Source organism: Macaca thibetana, chromosome 10 (genome assembly GCF_024542745.1).
Source record: "Macaca thibetana thibetana isolate TM-01 chromosome 10, ASM2454274v1, whole genome shotgun sequence".
Classification (NCBI taxonomy): domain Eukaryota; kingdom Metazoa; phylum Chordata; class Mammalia; order Primates; family Cercopithecidae; genus Macaca; species Macaca thibetana.
The window spans coordinates 66,538,066-66,565,958 of NC_065587.1; the positions used below are offsets into that span (position 1 = coordinate 66,538,066).

The 27,893-nt window shown below is 49.0% G+C and overlaps 1 protein-coding gene and 1 pseudogene across 1 annotated transcript in view; one reads left to right on the forward strand and one right to left on the reverse strand.

Moving 5' to 3' along the window:
* Positions 1-7,308: 7,308 nt before the first annotated feature.
* Positions 7,309-7,656, reverse strand: LOC126964333 (selenoprotein K-like; annotated as a pseudogene).
* A 5,133-nt stretch (positions 7,657-12,789) lies between these two features.
* The window catches only part of SNTA1 (syntrophin alpha 1), a 34,949-nt gene continuing 19,845 nt past the window's right edge, over positions 12,790-27,893 (forward strand). The window contains exons 1-2 of the mRNA XM_050807143.1: positions 12,790-13,375; positions 17,337-17,522. Of these exons, the coding sequence (XP_050663100.1) occupies positions 13,066-13,375; positions 17,337-17,522 (496 nt within the window). The 5' untranslated portion in view covers positions 12,790-13,065. The remainder of the gene's footprint in view (positions 13,376-17,336; positions 17,523-27,893) is intronic.

Here is a 27,893-nt window from a genome sequence, read left to right on the forward strand (position 1 = left end):
TATAGGCCGCGCGGGTGGCTCACATCTATAATCCTAGCACTTTGGGAGGCTGAGGTGGGCAGATCGCCTGAAGTCAGGAGTTCATGGCCAACATGGTGAAACTCCATCTCTACTAAAAATACAAAAAAAATGAATCGGGCGTGGTGGCACACACCTGTAATCCCAGCTACTCGGGAGGCGGAGGCAGGAGAATCGCTGGAACCAGGAGGTGGAGGCTGCAGTGAGTCAAGATCGTGCCACTGCACTCCAACCTGGGCAACAGAGCCAGACTCCATCTCAAAAAAAAAAACAACCAAAAAGTGGGTATAAATACAGTTGCCCCCAGCCCAGATGAAGCTACTCTGGGCACACTGCCTATGTGTTAACCCTCCTCTGCAAGGAGCAGTACCTCTGCTGCTGCTGTACACTGCTTCAATAAAAGTTGCTGTCTGATACCACTGGCTCACCTTTGAATTATTTCCTGGGAGAAGCCAAGAAGCTTCTCAGGCTAAGGCCCAATTTTGGGGCTTGCCTGTCTTGAGCCCAGGAGTTAGAGGCTGCAGGAAGCTATGATCATGCCACTGTACTCCAGTCTGGGTGACAAAGCAAGCACCTGTCTCTTTAAAAACAAAAAAAAAAAAAAAAAAAAAAAGAGGCTGGGCGCAGTGGCTCACGCCTTTAATCCCAACACTTTGGGAGGCCGAGGTGGGTGGATCATTTGAGGTCAGAAGTTCGAGACCAGCCTGGTCAACGTGGTGAAACCCCATTTCTACTAAAAAATCAAAAAAATTAGCTGCAAGTGGTAGCACATGTCTGTAATCCCAGCTACACGGGAGCCCGGGGCAGAAGAATCGCTTGAACCTGGGAGGTGGAGGTTGCAGTGAGCTGAGATCGTGCCATTGCTCTCCAACCTGGGTGTCAGAGTGAGACCCTGCCTCAAAAATAAATAAATAAATAAGATGAAATAAAAACAAAAAAGAACTGCTATATAGATAATGTAAAATAAGTACAATTAATAGGTTTAAATACATTTCAAAAGGGTATCAAAAGCATGGGTAAAGAATAGAGAGACTACACCAGGCATGGTGGCTCGCGCCTGTAATCCCAGCACTTTGGGAGGCTGAGGCAGGTGGATCACCTGAGGTCAGGAGTTCAAGACCAGCTTGGCCAATATGGCAAAACCCCATCTCTACTAAAAATACAAAAAATTAGCCAGGGGTGGTTGTGGGCGCTTGTAATCTCAGCTAACTTGGGAGGCTGAGGCAGGAGAATTGTTTGAGCCCAGGAGGCGGAAGTTGCAGTGAGCTGAGATCACGCCATTGCATTCCAGCCTGGGGGGGACAGAGCAAGACTCTGTCTCAAAAAAAAAAAAAAAGGCCGGGCGCGGTGGCTCAAGCCTGTAATTCCAGCACTTTGGGAGGCCGAGACGGGCGGATCACGAGGTCAGGAGATCGAGACCATCCTGGCTAACCCAGTGAAACCCCGTCTCTACTAAAAAATTACAAAAAAAAAAAAAAAAAAAAAAAACTAGCCGGGCGAGGTGGCGGGCGCCTGTAGTCCCAGCTGCTCGGGAGGCTGAGGCAGGAGAATGGCGTGAACCCGGGAGGCGGAGCTTGCAGTGAGCTGAGATCCGGCCACTGCACTCCAGCCTGGGCAACAGAGCGAGACTCCATCTCAAAAAAAAAAAAAAAAAAGATACTATAAACATAATCAGACAGATATGAAAAAAAAAATCAAGTAGGGCTGGGCATGGTGGCTCATGCCTGTAATCCCAGCATTTTGGGAGGCTGAGGCAGGTGAATCACGAGGTCAGGAGTTGGAGACCAGCCTGATCAACATGGTGAAACCCTGTCTCTGCTAAAAATACAAAAATTACGGCCGGGCACACTGGCTCACACCTGTAATCCCAGCTGTTTGAGAGGCTGAGGCGGGTGGATCACAAGGTCAGGAATTCGAGAACAGCCTGGCCAACATAGTGAAACCCTGTCTCTACTAAAAATACAAAAAATTAGCTGGGCATGGTGGTGGGTACCTGTAATCCCAGCTACTTGGGAGGCTGAGGCAGGCAAATCACTTGAAGCCAGGAGGCGGAGGTTATCGTGAGCTGAGATCATGACACTGCACTCCAGCCTGGGCGACAGTGCGAGACTCCGTCTCAAAACAAACAAACAAAAAAATCCCCCAAAAGTAGCTGGGTTTGGTGGCATATGCCTGTAATCCCAGCTACGCAGGAGGCTGAGGCAGGAGAATCACTTGAACCTGGGAGGTGGAGGTTGCAGTGAGCCGAGATTGCGCCACTGCACTCCAGCCTGGGCGACAGAGCAAGACTCCGTCTCAAAAAAAAAAAAAAAAAAGAAAGTGGAATTTCTAGAAATAAAAAATGTAACAATTGATACTTTAAATTCAAAGAATAGGATAAACAGTAGATTAGTTCTAGCTAAAGAAATAATTAGTAAACTGGAAGATATCACTGAAGAAATTACTCAGAATGCAGTATGGAAAAAAGAAAAGAGAAGATATGAAAGAAAGTTAAGAGACATGGAGATTTGAGTAAGATGCTCTAATTTAAGAGATAATTAAAGATTGGGCAAGAGGCATTTGGCCTTCTTTGACAGAAAGCTTTGCCTGCCACCTTCAGGCTGAGCACAGTGGCTCCCGCCTGTCATCCCAGCACTTTGGGAGGCTGAGGCGGGCAGGTCACCTGAGGTCAGGAGTTTAAAACCAGGCTGGCCAACATGGTGAAACCCCGTCTCTACAAAAATTAGCCAGGCATGGTGGCATGAGCCTGTAATCCTAGCTACTCTAGAGGCTGAGTTGAAAGAATCACTTGAACCTGGGAGTCGGAGGTAGCAGTGCCATTGCACTCCAACCTGGGCGAGAGTGAGACTCTGTCTCAAAATAAAATAAATAGCCGGGCGCGGTGGCTCACGCCTGTAATCCCAGCACTTTGGGAGGCCGAGGCGGGCGGATCACGAGGTCAGGAGATCGAGACCATCCTGGCTAACACGGTGAAACCCCGTCTCTACTAAAAATGCAAAAAATTAGCCGGGCGAGGCGGCGGGCGCCTGTAGTCCCAGCTACTCGGGAGGCTGAGGCAGGAGAATGGCGTGAACCCGGGAGGCGGAGTTTGCAGTGAGCCGAGATCGCGCCATTGCACTCCAGCCTGGGTGACAGAGCGAGACTCTGTCTCAAAAAAAAAAAATAAATAAATAAATAAAATAAAATAAATAAAAAGAGGCCGGGTGCGATGGCTCCCACCTGTAATCCCAGCACTTTGGGAGGCTGAGGCGGGTGGATCACCTGAGGTCAGGAGTTCAAGACCATCCTGGCCAACGTGGTGAAACCCCCAGTTTTTTTTTTTTTTTTTTTTTTTGAGACAGAGTCTCGCTCTGCTGTCTCCCAGGCTGGAGTGCAGTGGTGTGATCTTGGCTCACTGCAACTTCCCGGGTTCAAGGGATTCTCCCGTCTCAGCCTTCCAAGTAGCTGGGATTACAGGTGCCTACCACCACACCTGGCTAATTTTTTGTATTTTTAGTAGAGATGGGGTTTCGAACCCGGAAAGTTGCAGTGAGCCGAGATCGTGCCACTGCACCCCATCCTGGGCAACAGGAGTGAAACTCTGTCTTAAAAAATAAAAAAATAAAAATAAATAAATAAATACAAAGAAAAATATTTAGCACTAAATACTTGACAAACATAGTGAATAATCTGGGAGAGAGTAATTAAAGATAATAGAGTGCAGTTAATACAATTAGAGAATATAACTTCCAAAAGCAGAAGGAAAAACATCCATTTATTTGATGTTAAAAAATGTAAAACTAAACAATAGATTGTTTAGAATTCACACATAGATATTAACACTATAATGAATTGTAAGAAAATCAGTATCAGAAATTTTGAATCATAGTTTTTTTTCTGGACATGGGAAGGAGGAATGGTATCAGGCAGCAGAGGTCCCAGATGAATTGACCATGTTCTATTTCCTTCCTTCCTTCCTTCCTTCCTACCTCCCTCCCTCTCTTCCTTTCTTCCTTCCTCCCTCCCTCCCTCCCTTCCTTCCCTTCCCTTTTCCTTCCTTCCTCCCTCCCTCCCCTTCCCTTCTCCTTCTTTCCTTTCTTCCTTCTTGCCTTCCTCCATCACTCCCTCCCTTCCCTTCTTTTCTCCTTCCTTCCCTTCCCTTCTTCTTCCTTCCTTCCTTCCCTTCTCCTTCATTCCTCCCTCCCTTCCTTCCTTCTTCCCTCCCTCCATTGCCTTCCCTTCCCTTCTCCTTCCTTCCTTCCTTCCTTCCTTCCTTCCTTCCTTCCTTCCTTCCTTCCTTCCTTCTCCTTCTTCCCTCCCTCCCTCCTTCCCTCTCTTTCTCTCTATCTTTCTTTTTTCTTTTCTTTTTTTTTGTGTGTGACAGGTTGTCACTCTTTCACCCAGGTTGCAGTGCAGTGGTGTGATCTCAGCTCACTGCAGCCTCTTCTGGGCTCAAGAGATCCTCTTACCTCAGCCTCCAGAATAGCTGAGAATACCGGCATGCACCACCACACCTGGTTAATTTTTGTGTTCTTTGTAGGGACAGGGTTTCGCCATGTTGCCCAGGCTGGTCTCGAACTCCTGGACTCAAGCAATCTGCCCACCTTGGCCTCCTAAAATGCTGGGATTACAGGCGTGAGCCACCGTACCCGGCCTTCTATTTCGTTAATTGTGTGCCAGGTATTATTATGTATTTTCTTCTTCTTCCTTTCTTTTTATTTTTTTACAAGCATTTCCAATGAAATTGTTTTCTTTTTTTAATTGTGGGGGAATTGTTAGAGACTTTCTCTCAGCTTCAATTTGTTTGTTTGTTTTTTGAGACAGAGTCTTGCTTTGTCGCCCAGGCTGCAGTGCAGTGGCACAATCTCGGCTCACTGGAACCTCTGCCCCTGGGTTCGAGTGATTCTCCTGCCTCAGCCTCCTAGGTAGCTGGGACTACAGGTGCCCACCACCATGCCTGGTTAATTTTCGTATTTTTAGTAGAGAGGGGGTTTCACCATATTGGTCACGCTGGTTTTGAACTCCTGACCTCAGGTGATCCACCTACCTCGGCCTCCCAAAGTGCTGGGATTACAGGAGTGAGCCACCATGCCTGGCTCTCAGCTTAAATTTGAACATGCATTTTGAGGAGGCAGTCTGGAGTCCCTAACACTGATTAAAAATGTGATTTTTTAATCATGATTTTAAAATGTGATTTTTTAATCATGATTTAAAAATGTGATTTTTAAATCATGATTAAAAAATGTGATTAAAGCATGATTAAAAAATGTGAGTATGGGTTCTCTCTTCCCTGCCCTGACTTGGGTGGTGTGGAGTGGCCTCTTAACTGGATGGACTGCCTTATGGAAAGGTGAATTCCTGTTACTGGGGACATCCAAGCTCAGGCTAGAGGTGAAGGTCTCAGGGATGCTATAAAGGGGCTGCTTGTTAAGAGTAGGATGGGGGAAATTGGACCTGATGGCATTTAACAGGTTTCCCCTCCTAAATGCCAAGATTTTAGGAAGCTGATATTTCTTTTTTTTTTTTTTTTTTTTCTTTTGAGATGGAGTCTTGCTCTGTTGCCCAGGCTGGAGTATAGTGGCACGATCTCGGCTCACTGTAAACTCTGCCTCCTGGGTTCACGCCATTCTCCTGCCTCAGCCTCCCAAGTAGCTGGGACTACAGGCGCCCGCCACCATGCCCAGCTAATTTTTTTTGTATTTTTAGTAGAGTCAGGGTTTCACCGTGTTAGCCACGATGGTTTCGATCTCCTGACCTCGTGATCTGCCCGCCTCGGCCTCCCAAAGTGCTGGGATTACAGGCCTGCGCCACCACGCCCGGCCGACATTTCTTTGCTCCTTTTTTTTTTTTTTTCAGGATGGCGTCTTGCTCTGTCTCCCAGGCTGGAGTGCACTGGCGCAATCTCAGCTCACTGCAAACTCTGCCTCCCAGGTTCAAGCAGTTCTCCTGCCTCAGCCTCCCAAGTACCTGGGATTACAGGCGTGTGCCACCAGGCTCGGATAATGTTTTTGTGTTTTTAGTAGAGATAGGGTTTCTCCATGTTGGTCAGGCTGGTCTCGAACTCCTGACCTTGTGATCTGCCCTCCTCAGTCTCCCAAAGTGCTGGGATTATAGGCATGAGCCACTGAGCCCGGCTTTACTCTTTTTTTTTTTTTTTTTTTTTTTGATCATGGCTCACTGCATCCTCTATCTCTTGGGCTTAAACGAGCCTCCTGCTTTAGCCTCCTGAGTAGCTGGGACTACAGGCTCACACCACCACATTCAGCTAATTATTATTATTATTTTTTTGTAGAGATGAAGTCTCACCATGTTGCCCTGGCTAGTGTCAAATTTCTGTCTTCAAGTTAGCCTCCTGCCTCAGCCTCTCAAAGTGCTGGGATTGTAGGCGTGAGCCACCGTGTACAGTCTCCTTTACTCTAAATTCCACAAGCCTTTGATTTCAATTCTCTAACAGTCTGAGCTCGATTCTAACTAGTATCCTAGGGTAGCCAGTAAAAGTGTTTATGGCTTTGGAATCAGAAATACCCTTGGTCATATCTGGGGTCTAGCATTTATGAGCTGTGTGACCTTGGCACCTTGGAGAAATCACTTCCCCTTTCTGAGCCTTAGTTTCCTCTTCTGCAAAATGGAGATACTAGTGACTGCTTCACAAGGCTGCAATGAAGGTTATTTTTATTTTTTTGGAGAGGGAGTCTCGCTCTGTCACCCAGGCTGGAGTTAAGTGGCATGATCTAGGCTCACTGCAACCTCCACCTCCTGGGTTCAAGCAATTCTACTGTCTCAGCCTTCCGAGTAGCTGAGATTACAGGTGCCCACTACCACACCCACTAATTTTTGTATATATTTTTAAAGATTCATGAGACAAATATACTAAAGATAAAAATTAATTGAAGAGCACAGATATGGTATGCATACTACCAAAATAAATACAATGTGATTTATAAATGAGAACAAGTTAACAATGAACAGTATTTCAGAAGTTGAAAAGGTGACACTAAAAGTGCTACATACACAGCCTTTTATTTATTTTATTCAGATTCAGTGTTTTCATGAATTTAATATAAAGATGAGGAGTCCATTCTGCAACCTAAAAATATGTACTTGTGAAAACTATGTTAATACTTTAATAAACTATACAAAAAAAGGTAATGAGACACATATGTGTATTTATGGAACTGCATGTCAGTCAGGTCAATTACCTGCAGAGGGAATTCCCAGCGAATGAGGACACAGAGCAGTTCTTGTTTAGACACACACATTCATCTATTGCTCAGCATGGTCAGCGCTCCACTTCTTGACGGTTTCCTTCTGCTATGGATGTGCATGTCCAGTTGTCTGCTTCTTAGAGTAGACATTTACCTTCCTCATCCACCAGCCACTGGAGAAGGACTGGGGCCATGCAGAGGATTGATTCTACCCATTCTTCAGCGAGGGTTTCCTGGTGGCCCTCTTCCATCATCATATCTGGAATCAGATGAGTTTCCATAGTTTCTTCTTTGTTTCACATCTTGCCGAAACAGAGTTTTGAAAAACAAAACCACAAACTTAGCTATTCCCCAGAAGAAATCTGTTATCAAAGATAATCTCCACGGATACTGACTGTGGCTGCCCGACACTTGTCCGTTCGAGATGTAAACCATCTTGCCCCACTTCCCCGCTTCGGAGTCTAATTTCTGTATTTTTTTTTTTTTTTTAGATGGAGTTTCACTCTTGTTGCCCAAGCTGGAGTGCAATGGCACGATCTCAGCTCACTGCAACCTCCGCCTCCTGGGTTCAAGCGATTCTCCTGCCTCAGCCTCCCAAGTAGGTGGGATTACAGGTGCCTGCCACCATGCAGGCTAATTTTTTGTGTTTTTAGTAGAAACGGGGTTTCATCATGTTAGCCAGGCTGGTCTCTAACTCCTGATCTCAGGTGATCCGCCCGCCTCGGCCTCCCAAAGTGCTGGGATTACAGACGTGAGCCTCCGCACCTGGCCAATTTCAGTATTTTTTAGTAGAGATGGGGTTTCACCATGTTGCCCAGGCTGGAGTGCAGTGGCACCATCTCTGCTCACTGCAACCTCTGCCTCCTGGGTTCAAGTTATTCTTGTGCCTCAGCCCCTGGGTGGCTGGGATCACAAGCATGTGCCACCAAGCCCAGCTAATTTTTGCATTATTATTAGTAGTGGTAGAATTACTTTTGAGATGGAGTCTTGCACTGTTGCCCAAGCTGGAGTGCAATAGCACGATCTCGGTTCACTGTAATCTCTGCCTCTGGGGTTCAAGTGATTCTCCTGCCTCAGCCTCTCAAGCAGCCGAGATTACAGGCACCCGCCATCATGCCTGGCTAATTTTTATCTATCTATCTGTCTGTCTATCTATCTATCTATCTATCTATCTATCTATCTATCTATCTATCTATCTATGTATCTTTTTTTTTTTTGAGATGGAGTCTCGCTCTGTCACCAGGCTGCAGTGCAGTGGCGTGACCTCGGCTCACTGCAACCTCCACCTCCCGGGTTCAAGTGATTCCCCTGCCTCAGTCTCCCACGTAGCTGGGACTACAGGCACGTGCCACCACGACTGGGTAATTTTTTTTTTTTTGAGACAGCGTCTAGCTCTGTCACCCAGGCTAGAGTGCAGAGGTGTGATCTTGGCTCACTGCAACCTCCACCTCCTGAGTTCAAGCCATTCTCCTACCTCAGCCTCCTGAGTAGCTGGGATTAGAGATGTGTGCCACCACGCCCAGCTAATTTTTGTATTTTTAGTAGAGACAGGGTTTCAGCATGTTGGCCAGGCTGGTCTCGAACTCCCGACCTCAAGCAATCCGCTCAACTTGGCCTCTCAAAGTGCTGGGATTATAGGCATGAGCCACTGCGCCTGGCCAAGTTTTTGTATTTTAGTAGAGACAGGGTTTCACCATGTTGGTCAGGATGGTCTCTATCTCCTGACTTCGTGATCCATTGGCGTTGGCCTCCCAAAGTGCTGGGATTACAGACTTGAGCCACTGTGCCCGGCTAATTTTCGTATTTTTGTAGAGATGGGGTTTTACCATGTTGGCCAGACTGGTGTTGAACTCCTGACCTCGGGTGATCCACCCGCCTAGGCCTCCAAAGTGCTGGGATTACAGGTGTGAGCCACTGTGCCTGGCCAGAGCTTACAGAGACTTTAGTAGGCTGGGCAGCCTCTCTCCCCTTTTTTTTCCCCTTCTCCCTCTCCTATCCCTTGGGAGTGAACTGTTTTCCTCTGGGAGCTCTGCCTGGGGCTTGGCAGGGAGCCAGGCCTATGTGTATCTATCTGGGAGGCCAATTTCTGAGCCACAGCAGAGAGGCATCGGCTGATCACAGGGTAGGGGTAGAGCATTCCTGCAGCTGCAGGGTTCTTGGGGGTAGCTACTGGTGATTGGCACTGCCTATCAAGTGTGATCACAAACACACACACACCCATACTCACATACAGACATACACACATGCATGTACATGTCGCTGTTTCCTTGGCTCTACATCTTCTTTCTGTGTTAGCCCCTTTGCACACATCACTCCTTCCCCTCTTTCCTGTTATAGCCACAGAAAACTGTCCCCTAGAGGAGAAATCCTCTCTTAGGGATCTTTCTCAGCAAGTTTGTCTGGGCCTCATTAAGTCTTTTTAAAGCAGGGCAGTACGTGGGGGGACTTTTAAGGATCTGGTTCCAGGCTTTGGTCCTGGGAAAGGAACTTCAATTCCCTGCTGGTCTCTTGCCTCCTGCCGGGTCTGTCCTCCCCTCCTTTCTCTACCACTGGAGTGAAGCTTCCACAAGCCAAGTAGGCTGTAGTTATTTATCACAAGTGCTTACCCCAAATTCCTCAGGCTGTCCTACAATCTTTAAGTTCAGTCATACTTTTAAGATATCAATGCCTATATACAATGCTATATTCCTTCACTGCCTCCCTCCTCTCCTTCTTTTCTCTCACTTTCTTTCATTCATTTTTGAGACAGGGCCTTGCTCTGTCACCCAGGCTGGAGTGCAGTGGCATGATTGTGGCTCACTGTAGCAGCCTCAAACAGGCCTCCTACTGCAGCTTCTCAAGTAGCTGGGAGTACAGGTACACATTACCAAGCCTGGCTAATTTCTTTACTTTGTAGAGATGGAGTCTTGCTAAGTTGCCCAACTGGTCTCAAATTCCTAGCCTCAAGTGATCCTTCATCCTCGGAATCCCTTATATATATGCATGAAAGACCCTGGGTTCTTTTTCTAAACCTGTGTCTCTCCTGTTTTGACACCACTCTAACTTAAAACAATTCTTTTTGTTGTTCGTTTTTTTTTTTTTTTTTTTTTTTTTTTTTTTTGAGACAGAGTCTCACCCTATCACCTAGGTTGGAGTGCAGTGGTGCAATCTCTGCTTGCTGCAATCTCCGCCTCCCAGGTTCAAGTGTTTCTCCTGCCTCAGCCTCCTGAGTAGCTGGGATTACAGGTGTCTGCCACCATGCCCCGCTAATTTTTAAATATTTTTAGTAGAGATGGGGTTTCGCTATGTTGGCCAGGCTGGTCTGGAACACCTGACCTCAAGTGATCCACCCACCTCAGCCTCCCAAAGTATTGGGATTACAGGCGCGAGCCACTGTGCCTGGCCCTGAGTTTGCTTGCTTCCTTCCTTCCTTCCTTCCTTCCTTCCTTCTTTCTTTCTCTTTCTTTTTCTTTCTTTCTTTCTTTTCTTTCCTTCCTTCCTTCTTTCCTTCCTTCCTTCCTTCCTTCCCTTTCCTTTCCTTTCTCCTTCCTTCCTTCTTCCTCTTTCTTCCTTTCTTCCCTTTCTCTTTCTTTTTTTTTCTTTCTTTCTTTTTCTTTCCCTCCCTCCTTTCCTTCCTTCCTTCCTTCCTTCCTTCCTTCGTTCCTTCCTTCCTTCTTTTCTTTCTTTCCTTCTTTCTTTCTTTTGTTTCTTTGTTTCTTTCTTTCTTTTGAGAAGGAGTCTCGCTCTGTTGCCCAGGCTGAAGTGCAGTGGCATAATCTCAGCTCACTGCAACCTCTGCCTCCCAGGTTCAAGCGATTCTCCCGCCTCAGCCTCACAAGTAACTGGGATTACAGGCGCCTGCCACCATGCCCGGCTAATTTTTGTGTTTTTAGTAGAGATGGGGTTTCACCATGTTGGCCAGGCTGAGTCTCGAACACCTGACCTCATGATCCGCCTGCCTCAGCCTCCCAAAGTGCTGGGATTACAGGTGTGAGCCACTGCACCTGGCCCCCTCTTTTTTTTCTTGATGATATCTTATGTGGAGGATTTTACCCAAAAGTTCAGGGAGTCAAAACACTGGTGTGGTCTTACTTATTTATTGCCCAACATATCCCAGCTAGAAATGGAGGATAGAGACAAGAAGCAGGTATGAAGGCCAGTTGAGCTGTGTGATGTGGTGGATTTTTTCTGATTGCAATCATGCTTTACCTCTGTATTTGTCAGCTGTCTAGCAGAGTGGTTCAGTGCCCAGGCACTGGTGTCAAACAGTCCTGGGTTTGAATCCCAGCTCTGCCTCACTCATAAATGTGTGACCTAGGCCAATTAGACTAAATCCAAGTTTTCCCTTCCATATAATAGGGGTGCTCTTTTTCCTTGCTCTGTCACCAAGGCTGGAGTGCAATGGTGCAATTACAGCTCACTGCAGTCTGGACCTCCAGTGCTCAAGCGATCCTCCCACCTCAGTTGTGATTACAGGTGTGAGCCACTGTGCCCAGCTGGGGGTGCTCTTAGCTACTCCAGGAGGCTAATGTAAAGATGAGATAACACATGGAAAATACTCTGCTAGCCCTAGCTAAGAGTAAGCAGTCACTAAATGAAAGTGATTATAGCATAGAGTCACAGTTTACCACGTGTTTTCACATTGATTTAATCCTCACACCAGCCCAGTGAAGTAGGTATTATTATGATCCACATTTTACAGATGAGGAAATTGAGGCCTAGAGCAGTAACGTGAGGGGACCAAGGTCGACTTGGAGCTAACACAGGCAGCAAGGATTAGAAACCAGGTCTCCAGAGGCCCAGACCCAGAGCCCCACCTTGCAACCTTCTTCCCCCACACTAGGAGTTCTGGGTTTTTCTGCCAGGCCTCAAAGTGTGGGACTTCGGGCTTTTCTATACTTGACTGCGAACACAGCCAGGGATTAATCTCTTAAACATCCCTCCAGTTTTGAAGTGGGGATCCTGCCCACCCCCTCCCCAAGCCCTAAGTGGAGTCGGCAGCTCTCTCCTCCGGGGGCGGGGCCTGTCCCCTTTAGAAGCCACGCCAACGATAAGCCACGCCCACAGACCAAAGCCTCGACCACCTGATGGGAAACCAGCTTCTTCCTCAGCTCCCCAACTAGCAACTCTGCCTGCAAGGTCTCTCGCGGCTCAGCGTCCACCTTTCTGTTTTTTTGACACAGGGTTTCGCTCTGTCACCCAGGCTGGAGTGCAGTGGCGCGATCGCAGCTTACTGCAGCCTCGAGCCTCTGGGCTGTCATCTAGGCCTCCCAAGGTGTTGGGATTACAGGCGTGAGCAACCACGCCTGGCCGGTGTCTACCTCTTAAACTCAAGCCCTGGAGCCCAGACCACCATACGCAGCCCAGTCCTCCGCCATATGCAGCCCAGCCCGTTGCCCAGTGCTTCGCACCAGGATACGTGGTTCTGTTTTTTTTTCATGCGCTCCCACGTCCGGGAGCTACAGTCCCGGCCCTCGATGGACATGCCGAGCGCAGAGCCCACTGCGCGGGCTGATTGGGTTCCGCCCACGACGCGAAGCCCCGCCCCCCGACGCCCCGCCCAGCACCGCGCCTCCCGGGCTTTTCGCCTTGCCTAGTGGTCCCGCCACGCCGCCCTTCTGACTCGCCCCCTAGGTAGTCTCACACTGCGGCCCTCGGCTCCCGGGCCCCGCCCCGGCCTCCCGCATTTGCCCGAGGCCCAGTCCCCAGCACTGGTCACACCCCCGGGTAGCCCCGCCCCTAGATCGCCTCCCCCAGCGGCCCGGGTAGGGTGGCGGCTGGCCCAGCGGGGCCCCCGCTGCCCTCTGCCCTGGGAGCTTGGTCGGAGCGGGCTGGGCACGGCGGGACAGGGCAAGCGCGGCGTCCCGGGGTCTCGGAGGCGAAGATGGCGTCCGGCAGGCGCGCCCCGCGCACCGGGCTGCTGGAGCTGCGCGCCGGGGCGGGCTCGGGGACCGGCGGCGAGCGGTGGCAGCGGGTGCTGCTGAGTCTGGCGGAGGACATGCTGACCGTGAGCCCCGCCGACGGCGACCCTGGTCCCGAGTCCGGCGCTCCGCGGGAGCCGGAGCCCGCGCAGCTCAACGGCGCCGCAGAGCCGGGCGCGAGGGCCCCGCAGCTGCCAGAGGCGCTACTGCTCCAGCGGCGCCGCGTGACGGTGCGCAAGGCCGACGCCGGTGGGCTGGGCATCAGCATCAAAGGTGGGCGCGGGACACCGAGGGCGCGGGGTCGTGGTGTCTGGGGGCCGCCGAGGGAGCAAGGGACTGGCAGCGCGCCCAGGACATGGAGCTGGAGGCCTCCTGTCCGGGGGTAAGGGAGGTCTGAGGAAACAGGTAACGGAGGGCACTGGGCGCACCAAGGTCGGAGTGGGTTTCGGTAGTTGGTGGCCTTAGGGGGCACGGAAGACACAGGTGTGGAGGAGATTGTGGGAGCACCAAGGACACGTGGGTGGGAGTTCTGTGTGGAGGCGTGGGGGTCTGAGAGGCAACCAGCATGAACATCAAGGACAAGAGGGGTCCCCCGGAAAGCAGAGGGTGGAGAAAGGGGGTTGAGGCCGGGATACCAGTGGGACAGGGAGGAGGGAGTCCCTGAGAAGCAACCAAGGTGGGTACAGAGGGGAGGCCTGCAGTCTGCGAAGCACAGGGGTGGATAGGAGGCCTGGGTGCAGGCACAGACTGGGGTCACAGGCAGAAGGCCAGCAAGGACCTAGGAATCTAAGGACCCAGGAAGGCTGCGGGGAGCCCTGACAGCTGGATTTGGGTCTCCTGATCTGACCATCTCCACCTTGCACAGGATGGAGCTTTCAGTCCCCAGGACTGACTGCTAGTGGGGTGCAGTTAGGGTGCAACCAGACTGTGTTTGAATCGAGGATCAGCTGTGTGAGATTGCAAAAGTCCCGTCCCGTCTCTGAATCTCAGTTGCCTCAATTGTATAAGAGGCTGATAGAGTTGTGATGTTTCTGAGAGCAGGGCTCACCACACCAGCACATTGTAGGTGCCTTAGTTAATTACTGCTGTTAGCGGAGAGGAAAAATGCAGGCCAGGAGATACTCCCAAAGCAGCTAAACATAGTTCTCAAAATCCGTGCACACCCCCAGCTGCTGGGTTCACTATGCTTGCCCATCGGCTTCTCAGGATCCCAGCCCCTAGCAGGGTGCTTTGGGAAAGGGTGTCAGCCTTTGTTTCCACCTTGAATATGTACCGTACCCTCTGGGGTCTCCCTGGTACTGGTTCTGTTGATGAGTGCCTCCAGACTGTTTGGCTTGGCTGAGGTGGTGCAGATAGTGGTGAATGCCACCACTGTGTGCCAGGTGCTGTGCCCAAGACACTAGTCTCATGATCCACTTCATCCTGGCAACAAGTGGTGAAAGGTAGGGAGTATAATCCCCATATTGCAGATGAAGAAACTGAGACTCAGAAAGGTAAAATGATTTTCCCACCATTACACAGTGAGTGTCAGCGCTGGGATTTGAACCTTAGTTATCAGCTACTGTCCCCCAGAGAGTGCTCAGGGAAGTTGATTCTTTTCCTGTAGAAGGGCAGATCCCCAGGCACCCAACCAAGAGAGGCTAAAAAGGGGAAATGGGAAAATGAGGGTATGGGCACCAGTCTTACCCTCAATCTCCAGCATGGGATAGGGCAACAGACCAATCCAAAAATTATACACTCAGTGTGTCAGAGCAGGAAGGAACTTATTCATACAGAGTTCCATTCTGCAGATGGACGCACTGAGACTCAGAAAGGAGCAGGGACTTTCCAGGGTCACACAAAGTTACTCCCCAGCTCCATACTTCTAGGTGGAGGGGAAGGTACTTTTAGGAGACTTCAGGTATTTCCACTGGATCCAAATCTGGGCTCCTGTTGCCATGGTAACCCCTCCTATAGAGTCTAGCTTAGTCTGAGGCAGCCATGAGTGATCATAGCTTCAAACTGAACTGAAGCCCCTAGTTTCAGGTGGGGGAGGGCAGATATAAATAGAAACCCCTTCCTCTCCTAGACTTCAAGCTCTGTGCAGATAAGCAAACGGTGGGGCCTGCGTGGGTGTCAAGAGAGGTGTTCCAGTCCCAGCTCCGCCAGCAGCTTGTGTGACCTTGGAACAATGACCTCCCACTCTGGGACACTAATTCTTCATCTTCAGTATTCTGGGGATGAGCCAGGAGTGTGATATCTGAGGGCCTGACTTGCCGTCTGTGGTAGGGTTAATAGTGTTGGTTCTTGAGCCTGGAGGCCTAGGTGCAAATACTGGCTTGCTTTGCTACTTACTAGTTGAGTGACCTTGGACAAGGGGCTTCCCTCCACACTTCAGTTTCCGTAATAGGAAACTGAGCATGCCTACGTGATGGGATATTGTAAAGACACAATGTTGGCATTTGGTACATGCAACTAAGGTGACCTATTATTACTATTTCTTATTTTAAAAGGGCATTTAAGAGTTTGGTAATAAAGCCGTTTAGTAAAATGTATTAGCTTCTTTTGTATCCAAGATGCCATTCAGGTAGGTTTTTAGAATCGCTAGACTCTAAGGCTTTGGTTTCCAACCTGGATTTTGGATTGTAAAACATTATGATTGCTAAAGCAGTCTTTTGAGGCCATAGGAATAGCCGACTTCTCTCTTGATTCCAGTTTGGAGGGTATCAGTGGGTTCCCACATTGTTGCCTTCTTTTGTGTGTGTGTGTGTGTGTGTGTGTGTGTGTGTGTGTGTGAGAGACAGTCTTGCTCTGTTGTCCAGGGTGGAGTGCAGTGGCGCAATCTCGGCTCACTGCAACCTCCACCTCCTGGGTTCAAGCAGTTCTCGTGCCTCAGCCTCCTGAGTAGCTGGGATTACAGGCACACCCACCATGCCTGGCTAATTTTTGTATTTTGATTTTATTTTGAGACGGAGTCTTGTTCTGTCACCCATGCTGGAGTGCAGTGGTGTGATCTTGGCTCACTGCAACCTCTACCTCCCAGGTTCAAGCGATTCTGCTGCCGCAGCCTCCTGAGTAGCTGGGACTACAGGCGTGTGCCACCAGGCCCAGCTAATTTTTTGTGTTTTTATTTATTTATTTATTTGAGATGGAATTTCGCTTTTATTGTCCAGGTTACAGTGCAATGGTGCAATCTTGGCTCACTGCAACCTCAGCCTCCCAGTTCAAGCGATTCTTCTGCCTCAGTCTCCCGAGTAGCTGGGATTACAGGCATCCACCACCACTCCCAGCTAATTTTTTGTATTTTTGGTAGGGACAGGATTTCACTATGTTGGCCAGGCTGGTGTCGAACTCCTGACCTCAGGTGATCCACCCGGCAGCCTTGGCCTCCCAAAGTGCTGGATTACAGGCATAAGCCACCGCACCTGGCCCTTTTTTATGTTTTTAGTAGAGGCAGGGTTTCACTATGTTGGCCAGGCTGGTCTCAAACTACTGGCCTCAAGTGATCTGCCCGCCTTGGCCTCCCAAAGTGCTGGGATTACAAGCGTGAGCCACTTTATCTGGTTATTTTCATTTTTAGTTTTTGTGGGTACATAGTAGGTGTATATATTTATGGGGTACATGAGAAAATCCAAAATATTTAAGAAAAAGTGATTGAAGCACTTTGTAAGTTGCACAAACACTAGTGAATACCCAAAGCACTTAATCAAAAGATCCAGGGATCAAACTATAGCATTATGAATTTTGAAAATGATTCATTTAATTAATTAATTTGTTTATTGACACAGGGTCTCCTTCTGCCACCCAAGCTGGACTGCAGTGGCACAATCTCAGCTCACTGTAGCCTCGACCTCCTGGGCTCAAGTAATCCTACTTTAGCCTCCCTAGTAGCTGAGACCACAGGTGCCTGCCACCACGCCTGGCTAATTTTTTTATTTTTAGTAGAGGCGGGGTTTTGCCATGTTGCCCAGGCTGATCTTGAACTCCTGAGCTCAGGTCATCTGCCCACCTCAGCCTTCTAAGGTGCTGGGATTACAGGCATGAGCCACCGAACCTGATCGAAAATGATGTACTATTAGTATTACTAGTGTCCCAAACTTCCAAGACGTTTCTCAGATTCCCTTTATTCTCCTATTCCGTTTTCCAGCACGGGGCTAGGCACCAAGGGAAGCCTTCAGAAATAATTGTGCCTCGATGCAACTCCCAATTGTCGGAGTATCTGCCTCAGTCTTGTCCTCCTTCTGTGCCTATGCAGGCGGCCGGGAGAACAAGATGCCTATTCTCATTTCCAAGATCTTCAAGGGATTGGCAGCTGACCAGACAGAGGCTCTTTATGTGGGGGATGCCATCCTGTCCGTGAATGGGGAAGACTTGTCCTCTGCTACCCATGATGAGGCGGTGCAGGCCCTCAAGAAGACAGGCAAGGAGGTGGTGCTGGAGGGTAAGCACGGACGTTCCAGGGTCCAGACGGGCCGGGTGGACGTGTTCCACTGCTTCCCTACCTCCCCCAGGCCTCAAGAGGCCCCAGCCCAGCACTGGGGGCTGGGAGATGGGCAGGATTGAAAATAGAAACAGAACTTAGGGACCTGCCTGAAGACAGCGTGGGGTGGTGGAGGGAGAGCTGGCACAGAGCTAAGCAGACCTGGTTTGCATTTTCTGTCTTCCAGTCACTAGCTGTGTGGCCCTGGACAAGTCACTTCATTTCCCTGAGCCTTAGTTTCCTCATCTGTAAAACGGGGATGTAGCTCCTGCCTTTCTGGGTTGTTGCGACTAGGGCAAAAAGGTACATGGCAGAGTGTGCCAGCCCCTGAGTGACACAGGGAGAGAGGGGTGCAGACTGGGGAAGGGGCAGCTCAGATTATTTCCTTTGGGGCCTGGAGAGCTCTTGACTTCAGGTTCTTTTGGTTCCTGGACCTTAAAACCCTAAGACCCATCTTCCTTTGGGAGAAGCCTCAGCTTTTATTTTACTTTATTTTTTTTGAGATGGAATCTTGCTCTGTTGTCCAGGCTGGAATACAGTGGCATGATCTTGGTTCATTGCAACCTCTGCCTTCTGGGTTCAAGTGATCCTCCTGCCTCAGCCTCCCAAGTAGCTGGGATTACAGGTGTGCATCACCATGCCCAGCTAATTTTTGTATTTTTGTAGAGACAGGGTTTTGCCATGTTGGCCAGGCTAGTCTTGAACTCCTGACCTAAGGTGATCCACCTGCCTCGGCCTCCCAAAGTGCTGGGATTACAGGCATGAGCTGCCACATCTGGAAGCCTTGGCTTTTATAGAGCAGGACATCAGATCCTTCCAGCGATGATCAGAGAGGAGTTTTGTGGTGGAACCTTGGTTGGATGACTTTCTCCACTCTTCCCTCACAGTGTGGTCTTGGGTGGGACACTTGCCCTCTGTGGGCCTCAGCTTCCCCATCAGTTGTTATAGGCCTCCTGCTGAGGTTGTCCCACGACCATCTTGTGCCATGTCTCTCAAGAGGTTTCTGCTTTGCTCAGCCCTTTCCTCAAACTCTGTCAGCTCTGGAAGCCAGTGGAGGCCTGAGGAATGTGTCTCTGGCTTATGGCCCAGAACAGACACACGGAGGTGGCGGGGGCTGATGGAGAATAACATGGCCAGAGAAGCTGCTGAGTTGAGTCCCAGGCCCAAATCCTGGTGGGTTGCCTTGGTTTCCCTAAAGGAGTGTCCAAGAGGCCACAGAAGCAAATAGGTTCTGGGTCCTTGATTGATCTTTGGCCTTCTTGTGGCCCCAGACCTTAATTCCCATTCGTTTTTGTTTTATTTTATATTTTAGGTATATCTGTTTAAATGTCATGGATACATTTTTCTTTTTCTTGTTTTTTTTTTTTTTTTTTTTTTTTTTTTTTTTGAGACAGGGTCTTGCTCTGTCACCAGGCTGGAGTACTGTAGTATGATCTTGGCTCAATGTACCCTCCACCCGCCGGGGCTCAAGCAATCCTCCCACCTCAACCTCCTGAGTAGCTGGGACTACAGATGCATGCCACCATGCCTGGCTAATTTTTTTTTTTTTTTTTTTTTGAGGTGGCGTCTCACTCTGTCACCCAGGCTGGAGTACAGTGGCATGATCTCGGCTCACTGCAACCTCTGTTTCCCGGGTTCAAGCAATTTTTCTGCGTCAACTTTCCAAGTAGCTGGGATTACAGGCACCCATTACCATGCCCGGCTAATTTTTGTATTTTTAGTAGAGATGAGGTTTCACCATATTGGCCAGGCTGGTCTCAAACTCCTGAGCTTGTGATCCATCTGCCTTGGCTTCCCAAAGTGCTAGGATTGCAGGCGTGAGCCATCGTGCCTGACTTTTTTTTTTTTTCTTTTTGAGATGGAGTCTCACTCTGTTGCCCAGGTTGGAGTGCAGTGGCAAGATCTCAGCTTACTGCAACCTCTACCTCTCGGGTTCAAGCAATTCTTCTGCCTCAGCCTTCCGAGTAGCTGGGACTATACAGGTGCATGCCACCATGCCCAGCTAATTTTTGTGTGGGTGTTTTTAGTAGAGACAGGGTTTCACCATACTGGCCAGGCTGGTCTCGAACTCCTGACCTCGTGATTTGCCTGCCTTGGCCTCCCAAAGTTCTGGGATTACAGGCGTAAGCCACTGCACCCAGCCAATTTTTTGTAGAGACAGGGTTTCACCATGTTGCCCGGGCTGGTGTCTAACTCCTGGGCTTAAGGGATCCTCCCACCTAAGTCTCCCAAAGTGCTGGGATTGCCGGCCACAGTGCCCAGTCTAGATGCATTTTTTGGATACTTCAAAAAAGCTGACTGTAGAGTGTTGGTCTTAAAAGCTTAAGTGTATCAGTCATATTTTAATGGCAAAGTTAAATAATAGAATCTCACATAAATGATATGGATATAGGAGACTTTCCCCACATGCCTCATTACTTTGATATTTATAGTCAGCAATGCGGTTTGAAACCACTGACATTCATTGAAGTGTCATATTTTAGTTGACTTGTAAGCTCTTTTAGCTTCTATTGTTTGAAAGTTTAGTCTATGGTAAAATTTCTGCTATAGACACAATTCAAATCCACATCCACACGGAGGTCCCCTCACCTCCTCATTTTTATTTTTTATTTTTATTTATTTATTCATTTTTGAGACGGAGTCTCGCTCTGTCACCCAGGCGGGAGTGCAGTGGCAGGATCTCGGCTCACTGCAAGCTCCGCCTCCCAGGTTCACATCATTCTTCTGCCTCAGCCTCCTGAGTAGCTGGGACTACAGGCGCCTGCCATCATGCCTGGCTGATTTTTTGTATTTTTAGTAGAGACGGGGTTTCACTGTGTTAGCCAGGATGGTCTTGATCTTCTGACCTGATGATCCACCCGCCTTGGCCTCCCAAAGTGCGGGGATTACAGGCGTGAGCCACCATGCCCGGCCCACCTCCTCATCTTTAGATTAAGAATGTATCTATCTGGGTTCCCATGTATGTTGTTTTGAGAGGGTAGTATCGGTAAATGTGTGACCTTGAAGCATCTTCTGACTTTAGGAGCGAATACTCAAGCCTTCCCTCTAACTCATGTCATCCATTCCTCCTCAGTAAGCCAAGAAACTTTCATGGACACCTACTGTGTGCCTGGTGTGTACATTAGTCAGAAGCTAAACACACCCAGGGCCTCTCCTGAAGGAGCTCACCATGTGGTAGGGGAGACAAAACATAAACACTGTCTCCTCTATACAAACTGTTTTTTTCTTGAGACAGCGTCTCACTCTGTTGCCCAGGCTAGAGTGTAGTAGTGCAGTCTCAGCTTACTGCAACCTCCTTCTCCCAAGTTCAAGCGATTCTCTGCCTCAGTCCTGTAGCTGGGATTATAGGCGTGTGCCACCATGGCTCAGTTAATTTTTGTTTTTTTAGTAGAGACAGGGTTTCACCATGTTGGCCAGGCTGGTCTCGAACTCCCAGCCTCCGGTGATCCAGCCGCCTGGGCCTCCCAAGGTGCTGGGATTACAGACATGAGCCACCATGCCTGGCCTAAAGAAACTCTTTAAAAGCCAGTGGCTAGGTGCGGTGACTCATGCCTGTAATCCCAGCACTTTGGGAGGCCGAGGCGGGCAGATCACCTGAGGCCAGGAGTTTGAGACCAGCTTGGCTAACATGGCGAAACCTCGTCTCTACTAAAAACACAAAAATTAGCCGGACCACGGTGGCACACGCCTGTAATACCGGCTACTCAGGAGGTTGAGGTAGGAAAATCGCTTGAACACGGGAGGTGGAGGTTGCAGTGAACTGTTATTGTGCCACTGCACTCCAGGCTGGGCCACAAGAGCAAGACGACATCTCAAAAAAAAAAAAAAAAAAAAAAAAAAAAAAAAAAAAAAAAAAAAAAAGCTGGTGCCTGAAATCCTGTCTGCTCTTGCAATAAATCTCTGGCCTTGGGTAAGACCCTTGCCTTCTAGGGACCTCAGTTTTCCTATTGAAGTTAGGCTAGATCAGAGGTGATCAATAGCTATTATTTAGAGTGTCAGCTTCAGGCAGGTGTGGTGGCTTACGCCTGTAATCCCAACACTTTGGGAGGCTCAGGTGGGCAGATCACTTGAGCCCAGGAGTTCCAGACCAGCTTGCGCAACACAGTGAGATTTCATCTCTGTAGGAAAAAAAAAACCAGTGTAAGTGTCAGCTCCACTGGTAGTTCTGTAAGTTCCATATTTGGAAGGATTGGGAGGCTTTGTCTGGGCTCAGCAGAAAGGAGCTGGAATTGATTAGCAATGTCTACTATAGATGCAATAGAGAACTAACATGTGTATCACCCCAGGACTGAGGGGCCCCTGCTCTTATATTCTCTGAGATGTTTCATAGGACAAGATCATTCCTTGGTGAACCCTGCCTATGGCCTGGGTAAGAGGAAGAAGGGTGTGGCCTTCATGTTTTTCCCCACTTTTCCTTAGTTGAAGTCTTTTTCGACCTATTCTCCTGGCCCAAGGTCTCATGGAAGGAGGTCATTCCACTCAAGATAGCACAAAGAGGGGAAGAGGAGTGGTGGAAGGCACTTGAGTCAGGAATCTCTGAATGGCAAGAGTGATCAGAGAAGTTTGAAGGATAGGAGGATGCTGGGCTGTGGCTGCTCCTTGAGACTTTGGGGAGTGGAGAAGGTCCGGGCCTGGCAGTTGCACCAGTCTGGAGCAGCCAGGGTTCCTGGGACCCTCTCTGGGCCTAGGTTCCCCGGGAGCCCAATCACTGGCCACATTGTTCAGCATTTCCCTACTCACATCCCATTATTGAGGCTGCCTCCAAGCGGCCATGGAAGGATGGGCTTTGGATGTGAACTTGGCCAAGCAGCTGGATATTCTTCCAGCTCAGTGGGTAGTGAATCCCCTGAGAATGTCCTGGGAGAACAAGCATTACCGGCAAACTCCTGGTGTCAGCTAGAGGGCCTTACTTCCCTGGCCTAAGCTGGGGGCTCAGCTGAGCCTCAGCAACCCCAATCTGCCTCCTAGAACATTTCTTCTGCTAGGTCAGGGGTTTGTAGGAATGTCCTGATCCTGTTCTCAGCCAGAGGGTTGTGTTTGTGACCACAGGCTGGGCCCAAGCTGGCAGCCAACATGTGTCTGTCTGCTGCTTAGAGAGGCCCATTGTGTGTGCAGACCTCAAGCCAGGGCCAGCCTGGGCCCTTGGAGACCAGGCCTGGGGGAAGAGGGAGGGACAGCTTCAAGGAAAACATCCTTCCCTCCTCCCATTCCAGTGTGGCTGGCAAGACTGTGACAACAGTGAGCCTGTCATGCATTAAAAACAGTATTGGCTGGGCGCGGTGGCTCATGCCTGTATCCTAGCACTTTGGGAGGCCGACGCAGGTGGATCACCTGAGGTCAGGAGTTAAAGACTAGCCTAGGCAACATGGTGAAACCCCGTCTCTACTAATAATATACAAAAATTAGCTGAGCATGGTGGCATGCACTTGTAATCCCAGCTACTCAGGAGACTGAGGTAGGAGAATTGCTTGAATCTGGGAGGCGGAGGTTGCAGTGAGCCAAGATCGAACTATTGCACTCCAGACTGGGCGACAAGAGCAAAACTCCGTCTCAAAAAAACAAAACCAAACCAACAAAACCCAAGAAAATAATACTGAGGCCAGGCACAGTGGCTCACGCCTATAATCCCAGCACTTTGGGAGGCTGAGGCGGGTGGATCACCTGAGGTCAGGAGTTCGAGACCAGCTTGACCAACATGGTGAAACCCTGTCTCTACTAAAAATATAAAAATTAGCTGAGTGTGGTGGCGGGCGCCTGTAATCCCAGCTACTCAGGAAGCTGAGACAGGAGAATCACTTGAACCCAGGAGGTGCAGGTCGCAGTGAGCCAAGATTGCACCACTGCATTCCAACCTGGGTGACAGGGCGAGTGTCTATCTAAAAAAAAAAAAAAAAAAATTAATAAAGTGAATTTTAGTGCTTTATACAAAGTAAGGAAGGTATAGCCCTCATAGAAATCAGGCTTTTATTTATTTATTTAGGATCTCACTCTGTTGCCCAGCCTGTAGCACAGTGGTGTGATTGCAGCTCACTGCAGCCTCAACTCCTGGGCTCAAGCAATCCTCCTATCTCAGCCTCTCAAGTAGCTGGGACCACAGGCATATGCTACCACGCCTGCCTAATTAAAAAAAATTAATAGAAGCAGGGTCTCCCTGTGTTGCCCAGGCTGGTCTTTAACTCCTGGGCTCCAGCAGTCCTCCCAAAGTGCTGGGGTTACAGGCATGAGCCACTGTGCCTGATCCTGTTATTGTTTTCTTTAGTAAACTGGAAGCTGTTTGAGGGCAGGAACCATGTGTAGCTTGTCTCTGAGCCCCCAGGTCTGGCACTGAGTCCACCACACATTAGATCTTGGTGAGTGTTTGGAGACTGATCAGTGAGGTCTATCTTGGACCCTTTCTACTTTACCTTTCACCTTTTCAATTGCTGTTGACTTTCCTAAATGTTTAAGATGGGACTTGAGAATCATGCTGAGCTTGACTGACTCTTGAGCTTTTCTGTTCTGAGTCCTCAGAACTCTGAGGCCAGCTCCCTACTGACTCTTCCCAGGAAGATGGCCACTGCCAGATGTACTGCCTTTGATCTGGTTTGATGCATCACCATTGTCAAAAGCGGATGTCATTCATGGATGTAGCTAATTTGGGGCCACCCTGTTCAACTTAGCTGAGTCATGCTGTGCCCCAGAGATGCTGGAGGGACCCCTGTCCCAGGAAGAGGGCATGAATGGAGCTCCTGTTCAGTTCTCCCATGGCCGCAGAGACCTGTTGTTCTAACCATTGTTCTCAAGGAAAAGTTTACTTGGCTGTGCACACACATAGCTTTGGACCATGTGACTCCCCACAGACAAAACTTGGCTTAATCCAGCCCTGGCCTGTTCCCCGGACCTTGATTAAAATGCCTTGTGGGGCTCTGGAGGCAGGTTCTGGCCCTGATGAGCTGTGTGACCCTGGCTGCTCCTGGTGGTGGAGGAAATAATAGTGATAATAATCAGGATGGTAGCGTCTGCTGCTTATTGAGCACCCACACTGTGCTCAACAACATGAGCACCTACCATGCTAAGTGCCTTCCCTATGTTTGTTTTTTTCTTTGAGATGGAGTCTTGCTCCATTGCCTAGGCTAGAGTACAGTGGCACGATCTCAGCTCACTGCAACCTCTGCCTCCTGGGTTCAAGTGATTCTCCTATTTCAGCCTCCCGAGTAGCTGGGACTACAGGCGCGTGGCGCCACGCCCAGCTAATTTTTTGTATTTTTAAGAGAGAGAGGGTTTTACCATGTTGGCCAGGCTGGTCTCACCTGGCTAATTTTTGTATTCTTAGTAGAGACAAGGTCTCATCATGTTAACCAGGCTAGTCTCAAATTCCTGACCTCAGGTGATCTGCCCTCCTCGGCTTTCCAAAGTGCTGGGATTATAGGTGTGAGCCGCTGCACCCAGTGAAAACTTATATTCTTAAATACTTACCTGCACTACAGGTTATGTCACCTCTCTGAGACTCAGTTTATTCACCCTTATTAAATAAAGATACTATGGCTGGGTGCAGTGGCTCACATCTGTAATCCCAGCACTTTGGGAGGCCGAGGCAGGTGGATCACCTGAGGTCAGGAGTTCAAGACCAGCCTGGTCAACATGGTGAAACCCCGTCTCTACTAAAAATACAAAATTTAGCATGTGCCTGTAGTCCCAGCTACTCAGGAGGCTGAGGCAGGGGAATCACCTGAGCCCAGGAGGTGGAGGTTGTGGTGAGCTGAGATCACTCCATAGCACTCCAGCCTGGGCGACAGAGTAAGACTCCGTCTCAAAAAAAAAAAAAAAAAAGTAATAAAAATAGACATAAATGAGGACATTAATTCATCTCATCAAATTGGTGAAATTAGGTGAAGGTGTGTTTGAGAGAGTTGAGCTTGGCCCTAATATATAGTGGGTGCTCAATAAGTACTGCTTTCTCCCATTACTAAGATTCTGGAACCCTGAATCTAGGCTTCTGAATTGATATGAGCATTATCTCTGAACCCTGGCTTGTATGGCTTGGTATGTGTGGTATATTTTTGAAAAATAAACTAGATTTTTTAGAAAATTTAAAAAGTAGGCCGGGCGCGGTGGCTCACACCTGTAATCCCAGCACTTTGGGAGGCCAAGGCGGGTGGATCACGAGGTCAGGAGATTGAGACCGTCTTGGCGAACACGGTGAAACCCCGTCTCTACTAAAAATACAAAAAAATTAGCCGGGCGTGGTGGCGGGCGCCTGTAGTCCCAGCTTCTAGGGAGGCTGAGGCAGGAGAATGGCGTGAACCCGGGAGGCGGAGCTTGCAGTGAGCCAAGATCATGCCACTGCACTCCAGCCTGGGCGACAGAGTGAGACTCCGTCTCAATTAAAAAAAAAAAAAAGGAAAAGAAAATTTAAAAAGTAACACATACTCATTCAAAAATATCCAGCTTAGCCTGAGCAACATAGTAAAACCCTGTCTCTCCAAAAAAAAAATTACAAAAATTTGCCAGGCATGGTGGCACATTCCTGTAGTTGCAGCTACTTGGGATGCTGAGGCTGAAGGATCATTTGAGCCCGGGATGTGGAGGATGGAGTGAGCTGTGATTGTGCCATTGCACTCCAAGCTGGGTGACAGAGTGAGACCCTGTCTTGAAAAAAAAAAAAAGTGGCTCATGCTTGTATTACAGCACTTTGAGAGGCTGAGGTGGGAGGATCCCTTGAGACCAGGAGTTCAAGACTAGCCTAGGCAACATGGCAAGACCTCATTGCTACAATTTTTTGTTTTGTTTTGTTTTTTTGAGATGGAGTTTTGCTCTTGTTGGCCAGGCTGGAGTGCAATGGTGTGATCTCGGCTCACTGCAATCTCCACCTCCTGGGTTCAAACGATTCTCCTGCCTCAGCCTCCTGAGTAGCTGGGATTACAGGTGCACACCAACATGTCTGGCTAATTTTTGTATAGTAGAGATGGGGTTTCGCCACTCCTGACCTCAGGTGATTTACCCGCCTCGGCCTCCCAAAGTGCTAGGATTACAGGCATGAGCCACTGTGCCTGGCCCAATTTTTTTTTTTTTTTTTTTTTTGAGATGGAGTCTTGCTCTGTCGCCCAGGCTGGAGTGCAGTGGCCGGATCTCAGCTCACTGCAAGCTCCGCCTCCCGGGTTCACGCCATTCTCCTGCCTCAGCCTCCCGAGTAGCTGGGACTACAGGCGCCCACCGCCTCGCCCGGCTAGTTTTTTGTATTTTTTAGTAGAGACGGGGTTTCACCGTGTTAGTCAGGATGGTCTCGATCTCCTGACCTCGTGATCCGCCCGTCTCGGCCTCCCAAAGTGCTGGGATTACAGGCTTGAGCCACCGCGCCCGGCCTTTTTTCTTTTTTTTTTTTAAGTGGAGTCTCACTCTGTTACCCAGGCTGGAGTGCAATGGTTCTATCTCAGCTCACTGAAACTTCCACCTCCTGGGTTCAAGTGATTTTCCTGCCTCACCTTCCCAAGCAGCTGGGATCACAGGCATGTGCCACCATGCCTGGCTGATTTTTGTATATAGTAGAGATGGGGTTTCACCATGTTGGCCAGGCTGGTCTCAAACTCCTGACCTCAGGTGATCTGCCTAAGGACTCCCAAAGTGCTGGGATTACAGGCATAAGTCACTGTGCCCAGCCTACAAATTTTTTTTTTTTTTTTTTGAGATCGAGTCTTGCTTTGTTGTCCAGGTTGGAGTGCAGTGGCATGATCTTGGCTCATTGCAACCTTTGCCTCCCAGGTTCAAGCAGTTTTCCTGCCTCAGCCTCCCAAGTAGCTGGGATTACAGGTGCCGGCCACCACACCTGGCTAATTTTTGTATTTTTAGTAGGGACACGGTTTCACCGTCTTGGTCAGGCTGGTTTCAAACTCCTGACTTCAAGCAATCCAGCTGCCTCGGCCTCCCAGAGTGCTGGGATTAAAGGCATGAGCCACTGCGCCTGGCCAAAGATTTTTTAAAAAATTAGCTGGGCATAGTGTTGTGCACCTGTAGTCCCAGCTTTCAGGAGGCTGGGTAGGAGGATTGCTTGAGCCCAGGAGTTCAAGGCTGTACCCAAACTACGATTATGCCACTGTACTCTAATCTGGGCGACAGAGCAAGACACTGTCTTTAAAAAAAAAATTACCAACAACAGGAGAGTGTAAAGGGATCATCTTATAGAGATAACCAGTGTTGATACTTTCACACATTTTCTTCCAGAAAGTTTCCATATTTGTTTTTATCACGTAATAAGTTGAGAACATGTAAGTCTTTTTCATTTTTAAAATATTTTAAATATTTTTTATTTTATAATTTTTTTGAGACAGTGTCTTGTTCTGTTGCCCAGGTTGGAGT